At 56.0% G+C, this 11,198-nt stretch overlaps 1 protein-coding gene across 2 annotated transcripts in view; it reads right to left on the reverse strand.

The window, feature by feature from the left end:
* The window catches only part of LOC108513878 (sodium/potassium-transporting ATPase subunit alpha-3), a 122,320-nt gene that overhangs the window by 26,385 nt on the left and 84,737 nt on the right, over window positions 1–11,198 (reverse strand). Inside the window, exons 1-4 of one of the 2 annotated variants that reach the window (XM_017849810.1) lie at window positions 8,678–8,689; window positions 2,981–3,067; window positions 2,823–2,882; window positions 2,113–2,316 (exon numbers count right to left, since the gene is read on the reverse strand). In XM_017849810.1, coding sequence (XP_017705299.1) covers window positions 2,113–2,316; window positions 2,823–2,882; window positions 2,981–3,067; window positions 8,678–8,683 — 357 coding nt within the window. In that variant the 5' untranslated portion in view covers window positions 8,684–8,689. Of the gene's footprint in view, window positions 1–1,955; window positions 2,317–2,822; window positions 2,883–2,980; window positions 3,068–8,677; window positions 8,690–11,198 lie in introns of those variants that run through there. The other variant, XM_017849805.1, reaches the window with a different exon arrangement.

Genomic DNA, 11,198 nt, shown 5'->3' on the forward strand with positions numbered 1-11,198 from the left:
AAAAAAAAAAAAAAAAAAAAAAAAAAAATCCAGCATTTTGTTACCATATAGCTTCATATTCATTTCTGAGACACTATTAGAGAGTATACGATAATAAGTTCTAGAGAGTCAATGCTAGCTCACACAATCTTGGCCTATTTTTTTTAACCAGAGTTTATGATTTTACTAAATATGATAGTGCTCTGAAATTACTAAGTGGAGAACTACCCTTTGTAAATATTAGGGTTCATTGATCTTTGTATACTGCCATTTAAAATCAAGAGAAGCATTTTCTTTTGGAGCAGTAGGGCCTTGAATTGTGTACTTTATAGTAAGACAGTAGGTTCTGGTTAATGGAAAAATTAGCCAAGGGTGGTATAGTTACCAGTTAATACTGAATGCAGAAGAATAAGGTGGAAGATTTATAATTTTAATAAATAAAAATAAAATAGGAATTTTGGAAGTAGTTTGGAGGACTTGATACATGTGAATCTGAGACACAGATATTTAACAGTCAAAGGGATTCTTGGAAAATTATTGCTCCAAGTTTGTAAATCACAAATATACTGTATTTAGAAGTTTATTTGACCTGGAATTTTATTCTGAGGTATCTCCACTCTTAATTGCTTAATCTTACATAATACATCCTCCAGGTTCCCTGTAAGTCAAGTAACCATAATTCCCATCTTGTGCCTATTGCCCTGTCAGAATTATTAATAGCACCCCTTTCACTCTCACAAGTATTCAGGTTTGGATGACAAGTTATATGGTTACCTTACCCATAAGTGTAATTTATTCTCCCGGGCATTTAACGTGATGAAGGCTTAGGAGATTTCCTCCTATAACATTCTTTTCCCTACCATGGGAGATTTCTGTTTAATGGAGTTAGAAGGGCATTAATTAAGATAGCCTGGTGGAAGTCTGATAGATCTTAAGGTTTAAGAGTCCCATGTTTTCTTTTCTTTTTTTTTTTTTTTTGAGACAGGTCTCGCTCTGCTACCTAGCCTAGAGTACAGTGGCGCAATCTCAGCTCACTGTAGGCTCAACCTCCCCAGATTCAAGCAATCCTCCCACCTCAGCCTCCAGAATAGCTAGCACTACAGGTGTGCACCACCAGGCCTGTTTTTTTGTATTTTTTTGTATTTTTTTAGAGATTGGGTCTGTCTGGGAAACTCAGGTTTCTGGAACTCCTGGCCTCAAGTAAGCCTCCTGCCTCGGCCTCCCAAGGAGCTGGGGTGACAGGCGTGAGCCACCACGCCCGACTTGTCCATCTATTTTGTGTGTGTGTCTGTCCTCCTGCACATGTTAAAGAGTCTAGGATACGGCTGTCTGTCCGTGTGTCTGTATGACTGGCTGCATGCCTGACTTTACATTCTATAAGGCAGCTTCTTTGGTTCTCTGTGTGTGGGTCTCTGTCTCTGTGTCTCCAGCTTTGCCTCTCTGTGAGAGCTTATGTCTGAGATTGTTTAGATTTGAATATCTAAGGACACTGTCTGTGCCTGACTCTCACATCTCTCAGTCACCAGGTTATGCCTGCATTGCTGTGTGTGTGTGTTTGAGTTTCTCTGTCAATGTATGTCTGAGTCTGTGTCTGTGTTTCTGAATTAGGTGGCCATGTTTGAATCCATATCCTGGTGTGGTGTCTGTGTTGACCCTCCACAGGCATGCATGTGTGTGCACCTAAGCAGGTGAGCATCTCTGTGTGGCTGGTGTGTGGGTCTGTGTTACGTGCATGGGATCTGAGGCTGCATCTCGAATGTGTCCTTGTGTTATGGGGATGGGCCCTGATGTATCAGCAGCGGGGTGTGCCTGGATCTCTATGTGATACTCTGGGTACCTGTCAGGCCATAACCACCTGCTGGTGTCTGTTCTCAAGGCCACTGAGGTCACACAGCCTTAGGACATAGCCCTGGGTCACACGTCCTGCTGCGGGGCCTTGGACAAGTTACCTGGCTTTTCTGAGCCTCAGTTTGCCTTGTATTTGATCTGGTTCTCCTGCTGGGTGATTGTGAGTTAGATGGGAAAAAGGGAGAGAGTGGGCTGTGAAAAGCCTGAGGGATGGGAAGAAGTTGGGGGGTGGTATCCATAAATAAATGTGTAGGGCCTTGCGTAGGGCAGGGTCCAGGCACTCACGTTGTCACCAGAGGGGTCGTCCTCGGTGCCCGCCTGGATACCGTAGGCCAGGAAGCAGAGGATGGCCCCAATCCACAGCAGGATGGAGAAGCCCCCGAAGAGCTGCCGGCAAAACTTGACCCACTCTGGGGTGGTAGGCGGTGGCGTGAGTGCGTTCGGCCCGTCCCGGGCCAGGATCTCCTGGGCTTTGCTGTGGGTCAAACCCTGAGGGACAGAGGACTCACATAGAACCCTCCCTGGGCAACCCTGGCACCCCAGACCTTCACCAGACCCCCAGAACTTAAGACACCAGCCCCAGCCCCTCCTCCCTCAGACCCAGGAATCCAGGCCCCTAGCCCCTCCTCCCTCAGACCCAGGAGTCCAGACTCCCACCCTGCCTCCCTCAGACCCAGGACTCCAGGTCCCCAGCCCCTCCTCCCTCAGTTCCAGGGGTCCAGGCCCCAGTCCCTCCTCCCTCAGTTCCAGGAGTCCAGGTCCCAGCTCCTCCTCCCTCAGACCCAGGGATCTAGACCACAGCCCCTCCTCCCTCAGATCCAGGGATCCCAGCCCCTAGCCCCTCCTCCCTCAGACCCAGGGGTCCCGGCCCCCAGCCCCTCCTCCCTCAGATCCAGTGGTCCAGACTCCAGCCCCACCTCCTTCAGACCCAGGAGTCCCAACCCCCAGCTCCTCCTCCCTAGTTCCCATGGTCCCAGCCCGCAGCCTGGCCGCACCTGCACACAGTCTGTGTTGTATTTCCGGCAGACCTCTTCCACTGACATCTTGTGCTCTGTCTGAGGAACAGGAGTTTGGGGAAGACGATGAGTGCCTAGGCCAGCCAGGAACTGGTGAGGCTCTCTGGGAGGGTGTGCGGGCAGAGGGCAAGGCTTACCATAGCCACTTCCTTCTTGAGGTCATCCAGGTCCCGGCGCTCCTTGCCCTTGTTCTTCTTGGGCGAGTCCTTGTCATCTTTCTTGTCCTGCGAGGTGGCGATACGATAGCTGTCAGAGTCACCAGACTGCGGGCGAGAAGGGGTTCCAGGGGGACACCGGCCCTCCGTGCCCTGGCTATCCTCCTGGCCGGTACCCCTGCATCTCTGGGTGGGGGTCTCTGCCTCTCGGAGTCTCCCTGTGTCTCCCGGCACCTCTGGATGACTTCACCTCCTTTCTGCCTCTGGTGACTCTCAGGCCTCGGTGAGTCTCATCTGCTCTGATCGGCTTCCCTGTCTCTGGTTCTGTGTGTCTCTGAGTCTCTGTCCCTAAAGGTCCCTGTCTGGCTTCTGCCTATGTTTCTGTCTCTCTCTGTTTCCGTGCCCATCTTTGCGGGTCTCTCCCCTTCTGTGTTCTGTGTCTATGTGACTTTGTTTTTGTTTTTTGAAACAGTGTCTCACTCTGATGCCCAGGCTGGAGTGCAGCGATCACAGCTCATTGCAGCCTCGACTTCTGAGGCTCAGTGATCCTCCTACCTCCGCCTCCTGTGCAGTTGGGACTACAGGTGTGTGCTAATTTTTAATTTTTTTCTAGAGATGGGGTCTCACTATGCTGCCCAGGCGGGTCTCTAACTCCTGGACTCAAGCGATCCTCCTGCTTTAGCCTCCCAAAGTGTTGGAATTACAGGCGTGAGCCACCGTGCCCCGCCTCTATGTGACATTTTAACTGCTTCTGTCTCTTCTTCCCTCTCCCTGGCCCTGTCCAATCTTCCTACATATCTGTCTTTTCTATGTCTCCATCTGTATCTCTCTCTATCTCTTTCTCCTCTGTCTGTCTCCCTTGATGTGTCTCTCCAGGTCTGTTTGTGGCTCTTGATCTTATTGTTTTGTTTCATCATCTCTCTGTCTCCTATCTCTTTATCTCTCCATCTCTGTATCTGTATCTCTGCAAGGCTGTTTCTCTCCCTCGATAGCTCTCTCTCTCTCTATCACTGTGATCTCTTTATGTTGTCTCTGTCATTCTCTATCCTGATCGCAGTCTCTGGGTCTCTCTGCATATGTCTTTCTATGATTTTGTCTCTCTCTGATCTCTGGTTCTTTCTCTATGTCTTGCATGATGTCTGTCTCCATCTCTTGGCTGTCTCTCCCCAGGTCTGGCTGAGTTTCTCTCTCTCTGGGTTCTTATTTCCCTCTGAGTTGGCGTTTCAAGGATCAGTACTTTCTGTCTTTTTCCACCTTTCGGTCTGTCTCCCTCTGTCATTGTGTCTCTATCTTCATCTCTCAAGCTGTCTCCTCTGGGACGCTCACATCTCTCCCTACCTGTCTCTTTTCCTGTTTCAACCTCTCTGTTTCTCTGATATCTCTCTCTGGGATCTTCCTATCTCTGTCTCTCTCCCACTCTCTCTGGGATCTCCTCTCTATCTCTGAATCTCTCCTCTCTCACTATCACTAAGATCTCTTCTCTCTCTCTCTCTCTCTGTCTCTCTTTGGAATTTTCCTTTCTGTCTCTCTCGAATCTTCTGTCCCCCTCCTTCCCCATATATCTCTCATTCTTTTTCTCTCTCTCACTGTCTCATCCTGGAATTTTCCTCTCTATCTCTGTCTCTTTCTCCCACTGTCTCCCTCTGGGATCTCCTCAATACCTCTCTCTCTTAATGTCTCTCTCTGAGACCTTCCCCTCTCTCTCTCTCTCTCCATATACATATATATATATATGTGGGGATCCCCATATATATATGGAGATCATATATATATATGGGATCTTCCTCTCTCTTTCTGTCTCTTTCTCTCACTTTCTCTCTGGGATCTTATTCTCTATTTCTGCCTCTCTGAGATCTCCTCTCTCTGTCTCTGGGATCTGCCTTTCTATCTCTGTCTGTCTATGTATCTCTGTCTCTGTCTCTCTGACTGTCTCCCTCTGGGACCTTCCTCTATCTCTGTCTCTGTCTCCCTGTCTCTGTCTCTCTCTGGGATCTTCCATGTGTGGGGCCCATGGAGCGTCCTTAACAGAGGCTGGGCATGGCCAGGTCCCTGGAGGACACAGCAGGAGAGCGAGAGGCAGAAGCCCTAGTCCTGGCTTGAACTGCGCATGGTGTGAGTGCCTGAAGTTCCAGTTTGGGAGCCTGGGCGGATGGGGAGGGCAGTGTCTGAGGCTGGTGGGAGGGGTGGGGCGAGGCTGGGTGCTGCGAGGGCTGCTGACAGGTCCTGCAGGCCCAGGGCCAAGCTGGGATCCGAGGCTCAGCGCGGCTCAGCACTAATCTCCTCGTGACCTTGCAGAGGGCCTGAGCTGCCTGCTGTCTGCCCCCAGACCCAGACGCTGAGTTGGAGGGTGGGGGTGTGCAGGGAGGGGCAGCAGGCTGGAGATCTGGGAGCCTCAAGAAGGGGTGCAGGGGGTGGGAGGGAGGCTTGGCCCTACGCCAGCCCTGCAGCAGCACTGCGTCTCAGACGCAGAGGCACAGAGGCTTGGGAGACGGGGAGACCATCTTTCATACTCCCCTGCAGTGCCAGGGGTGGTCTCAGCTTTCCCTGACAGGGTAGACCCGGGGATGGAGAGACATGGAGAGACGGAGAGTTGTGGAGCTACAGAAGCCTGGGGTCAAGTCCTGTGCAGGAGGCCAGGAGAGGGGTGAGATGGCAGTCAGGAGAGAGAGAGGGAGAAAATCAGCTGCCCACCCAGAAACCTTAGTGAAGGCTGGGAGCTGATGCTTGGGGCCCCATAAAAGCTAAGGGCAGGGCCGGACTCTCAGATCCTGAGAGAGGCGGGGTCCTGGACCCCTGGGTCTGAGGGAGGAGGGGCAGGGACCTGGACTCCTGGTCTGAGGGAGGACGGTTCTGGGGGCCTGGACTGCTGGTCTGAGGGAGGAAGGGCTGGGGCCTGGACTCCTGGGTCTGAGGGAGGAGTGGCTGGGCCTGGACTCCTGGTCTGAGGGAGGAGGGATCTGGGGGCCTGGACTCCTGGTCTGAGGGAGGAGGGGCTGGGGGCCTGGAATCCTAGGTCTGAGGGAGGAAGGTCTGGGGGCCTGGAATCCTGGGTCTGAGGGAGGAGGGGCTGGGGCCTAGACTCCTGGGTCTGAGGAGGGGCTAGGCCTGGACTCCAGGGTCTGAGGGAGGAGGGGATGGGCCTGGACTCCTGGTCGGAGGGAGGAGGGATCTGGGGGCCTGGACTTCTGGTCTGAGGGAGGAGGGTCTGGGGGCCTGGACTCCTGGGTCTGAGGGAGGAAGGGCTGGGGGCCTGGAATCCTGGGTCTGAGGGAGGAGGGGCTGGGGCCTGGACTCCTGGGTCTGAGGGAGGAGGGGATGGGCCTGGACTCCTGGTCGGAGGGAGGAGGGGTCTGCGGGCCTGGACTCCTGGTCTGAGGGAGGAGCGGCTGGGAGCCTGGACTCCAGGTCTGAGGGAGGAGGGGCTGGGGGCCTGGACTCCTGGGTCTGAGGGAGGAGGGGCCGGGGGCCTGGACTCCTGGGTCTGAGGGAGGAGGGGCTGGGCCTGGACCTCTGGGTCTGAGAGAGGAGGGTCTGGGGGCCTGGACTCCTGGTCTGAGGGAGGAGGGCCTGGGACCTGGACTCCTGGATCTGGGGGAAGAGGGGCTGGGGCCTGGACTCCTGGTCTGAGGGAGGAGGGTCTGGGGGCCTGGACTCCTGGTCTGAGGGAGGAGGGCCTGGGGGCCTGGACTCCTGAGTCTGAGGGAGGAAGGACTGGGGACGTGGACTCCTGGGTCTGAGGGAAGAGGGGCTGGGGCCTGGACTCCTGGTCTGAGGGAGGAGGGACCGGGAGCCTGGACTCCTGGCTCACCCTGGCCCTGGCCCTGGCCTTGGCTCCTGCTCACCCTTGCCATGACCAGACCCCAGCGGGCTCCCATCTGTTGGAGTGCAGAGCTGAGGCTTTCCCAGTCAAGGCAGGAGGCCCAGATGGGCACGCTGTGGGGCGGGAGCACCTCCAAGTGTGGGGGCCATGCCTGTCTCGCTGTGGCCGCCTCTGCAGCTCCTTGCCATTTTCCATGCTGTCCGCCTCTCCCTGATCTGGCGCCAGCTTCCGCAGCCTCTCTGCGCCTGGGCCGGCCTCCCCTCCCCCTCGCAGGGGACCTGGCCCACATCTCTGGCTGTCTCTCCCTTGACCTCCCCCTTTGCCCTCTGCCTCTTCTTCCTTTCCCTCAGACTGACTGTGGTTGCCGCTAGATAGGAAATTTCTGTCCTTGTGTCTCTTTCTCTGAGCCTCAGTTTCTCATTTTCTCTCTCAATGTCTCTCCATGTGTCTCAGACATGTCTCTCTGCTTGTCTCTGTCTCTTTCTCTCTATGTCCATGTCTCTTTCTCTGTCTCTTTCAGAGCATCTCTGTCTTTCCATGTGTCTCTGTCTTTCCTTCCCATGTCTAAACTGCCTTCATTTCTCTTCTCGTCCCCACTCCTTTTCCTAAGACCACCCTCCCACCACTTCCTTCTCTAGGGCTTTTAGCATCAGTCTTCTCCCAATCCATCCATAGCTTCCCTCACTCCATCCCACTTACCTGACAGCCATCACTGAATACCCCTTTCTCCCTTCTCTCCCCTAGTCCTGCCCCAACCCAATCCTCCTTCCCAGCCCCTCTGGCCCACCCTGCCCCACCCCACAGAGCTGCACCCCCATCCCCCGCCTCCATCCCTGGGCCCATCAGCCTTTATCCGCCATCTTTCTCCCTAGTCCTCATATTCTCCCTCCACTGGCCTCTCCCGCCCTCTTCATCCCACCTACCTCCACCCACCCACTCCTCTCCTGATTTTCCCTCCCTTCAGTCCCGCCCCAGACACACAGGGAGGAATCCAGGGCTGCAGCAAGGGTCAGGTGGTCAGCCAGGGAGGGAGGCGGCATCTGCTGGAGAGACTCACAGACAGACAAGGACACACGGACACAGAAGCAAGGACACAGCCAGGCATGCACACTCCCCACTACACAGTTGCACACGCACACCCTCATGTGTGCACTCAGTCTCCCCACCTTGGCTCTCCCGCTCCTCTCCTCCTCCCAACCTCCCATGCCTGCTCCTCTACATGAGGGGCTGTACACACACACACACTGCAGCCCCACGCTGCGACACTGCGGAGCCTACACACACACACACACACACACACACAAACACACACACACTGCGGAGCTCCCCCATCCAGGCCTGGAAGGAGAAAGAGAGGTCATCTGGTGTCCATCCCAAAGCCTGGACCTATCTGCACCCTGCCAGGGAAGCAGGAGGGCCTCAATAACCCCAGACGCACTAACATGAGCTCTCACAGACACACCCAGACGCGATCGCAGACTTTCAGACACTACGGGGCCCACACACTCGCTGCCAGGGCCTGACCGAGCCAGCAGCTCTCATACACACATGCAGCCGTGCACATGCAATCGCACAAGGTCAGGCGGAGATGCTGAGGGCTGGCCCACGACCTCGCGGATCCCCGCACACAAAGCCATGTCAACGTGCGCCACAGACCCCCCGCCGCCCCCTGCGGCCCCGCGCACACATTCGCAGCAGCCCCACGACCACATGCATTGGACGGGTCAGCCGGCTTCCCGGGTCTTGCAGGCCTGGCCCCAGAGCGCAGGGGTTCCGGCGCCCCCGCCCCCCGCGCACACCCAATGTCACCAGCCCCACAATGTCACACGGAAGCGGCGCCCAGCCGGCCCAGCACCTACCCCCATCTTGGCGGCTCCGCTGGGAGAGAGCCGGGCGGGCGGGGCGGGGGCCTCTGGGAGGGCTCAGGCGCAGGCTTGGGCTGGGGGGCCTCTGCAACGCCCGCGCCTCGGTCGGTGCGCGCGTCCGTTAGTCCGTCCGTTGGTCCCACAGCACAGAGGCTGCGGCGGCCGCCGCCTCCGCCTCCTCATATGCCCGCGTCCACGGGAGGGGGGCGGCGCTGGCCAATCAGGGGCGCCGCCGTGCAGACTGACGGCCCGCGGCCCCACCCCCGGTACTGCAGCTGTCCTCCTCCTGGGCTCCGCAAAGTGGCGGCGCGGCCGCGAAAAAGGATCGCTGCGGGGTGGGGGGATTCCCGGAGACCCCGCAATAGGGGACCTGGAGACCCCCTCAATACGGGGTAGGGCCTCCAAGGAGGGGCGCTCAGGGAAAGAGAACCCCGGAAATCCTCTCATTGTGGGGGTGTGCCACCACCGAGAAGGGTACGCTGTGGGGGGGCGGGTGGTGACACGGGGTGGGAGGAAAGCCCGGTGAATCACTGCAGTGTGGCACCAGGGCCCCTGGAGACGGTAGGAGGTGGTGCTGTTCAGGGAGAGGGCCCTGCAGGAGGTGAAGTTGGAGCGGAACACAAGAGACCAAGAAAGGCAATTGAGGAGGGGAGATGGGGGGAGGAGCCCTGAGATTCCTTCACTGTGGGTGCCCCCCTACTCCGCCTGAGCTATCCAATGAGCCACAACCACACAGGGTATACGGGAGACACAACACGGTGGAGGACGGCCCCAGGAGACCCAGAAAATGCCCAGTGTCACAGTTACACAGGACCATCACACTCATAGCCCAGACGCTAGGGACATGCACACACCACAGGGTTGCACTCACATTCCATCACATGCCAGCATGTGCCCTCACACACACACCACCCCATCACACACAGAGTCTCAAACATACAGGAGTGAAACACACAAGGCACACACCTTACACACCCATCATACCACAAGATAATCACAATCACAGTCACAAAGTGCTGTGCAGACTAACACGGACACTCCGAAAATCACAGACTCACACATCACACACTCTACCACACCTGACCTCCCACCATTTCACATAGAGACCCACACCGTGCAACCCAGAAACCAAAACACTCAGCACCATCACACACGCACAGGCCTCACACTGCCTCCAGACACACTACATCAGTCTTTGTGGACATCGTTGCATCATCCCACAATGTCGTACACATCCTCACACACACTGCTCCCTAGTGTGTCTGGGCATGAGCAACGGCCCACAGTGCAAAATTGCCAATGCTAACTGTGAATGACAGACAAAAAGGTGCACATACTTACACACAGCACAATAATTCAAACACAAGTCACGCGACACCCACACACCTCCCACACATACATCACGTTATTGCAGCACTATCGCAGACATTTTTGTTGCACCTCCAAACACACCCCAACGCACTCGCCCACATGACACACAGCCCTCATCACAGTATATGTACACACACAGACGCACAGCCGGCACCCACACCCCAGGCCTGCCGCCGACACACAACACCCCATCAGTTACCCCACTGGAGCCCAAGAAGTTGAGGCCTCCCCACTCACTCCAACACCACTTTGTTCTAGGAGGAACACCCCAGACTCTCCCTGGGGATGGTAGAAGGGGAAGAGAGAGAGAGACAGAGAGCATTTGACCTTGTAGCTTTCTCAGAATGTGGGTATCCTCTCCACCTGTGGGAGAGGAGATGTGGGGGATACAGGCAAGGGATGGGGAGTGAGCTTGGTGTGTGAGGGTGGGTGGGTGAAGGTCGAGGACCTGGTGCAAGGAAATGTGTGAAAGGCTGAAGGCCAGAGAGAGGTACAAAAACAGAGACAGAGATTCAGAGCCACAGCATATGAACAGAGACAGGGTCAGAGAGTGAATGGAGACTTTCCCCAGTGCCCAGAGCCCCATCCCAATCCTGTCCTCTGACCCGTCCCCATCTTTCTCGCTGTCCTTTGTTGCCATGGTAACAGGGAGGCTGCCTCTGCAGCAAAGGAGGTTGGGCCTGCAGACTGGGCTGTTGCCATGGAGACTGGGAAAGGGGGAGGAGCCACATCTTTTAACCCAGATGCCTCGCCCCAGATGCCCCTCCCCAACTCTGCCCTCTTCCTGGGGAGGGGGAGCCTATCAACACATACTCCGTTCCTTCTCTTGACACCTTGGCCTAGAGGCATGGGCCTGGACCATCGAGAATGGGATTGGGGAGATGGAGAAGCCTGGGGAGGTGGGAGAGGCCTGGATTCCAGGAGATTCTAGGCTCTCTCTACTCTTGCTCTCCAGCTGGGCCGGGGGAGGCCTCAAGTCCTTCCCATCCCACCTCAGACACAAGCTCACGTCCCCCTTCATGCACTTCCTCCTCAGGCACAAGCCTGAGACTGATGACTGTGCATCGTGCTCCGGGTGAGGCTCTGCAGAAGTTGGTGGTGGTGGTGGGGGGGGGGGGGCGAGGGGGAAAGACTGAGAGGGCCA

This window comes from Rhinopithecus bieti, unplaced genomic scaffold (assembly GCF_001698545.2).
Source record: "Rhinopithecus bieti isolate Rb0 unplaced genomic scaffold, ASM169854v2 scaffold_33065, whole genome shotgun sequence".
NCBI lineage: Eukaryota > Metazoa > Chordata > Mammalia > Primates > Cercopithecidae > Rhinopithecus > Rhinopithecus bieti.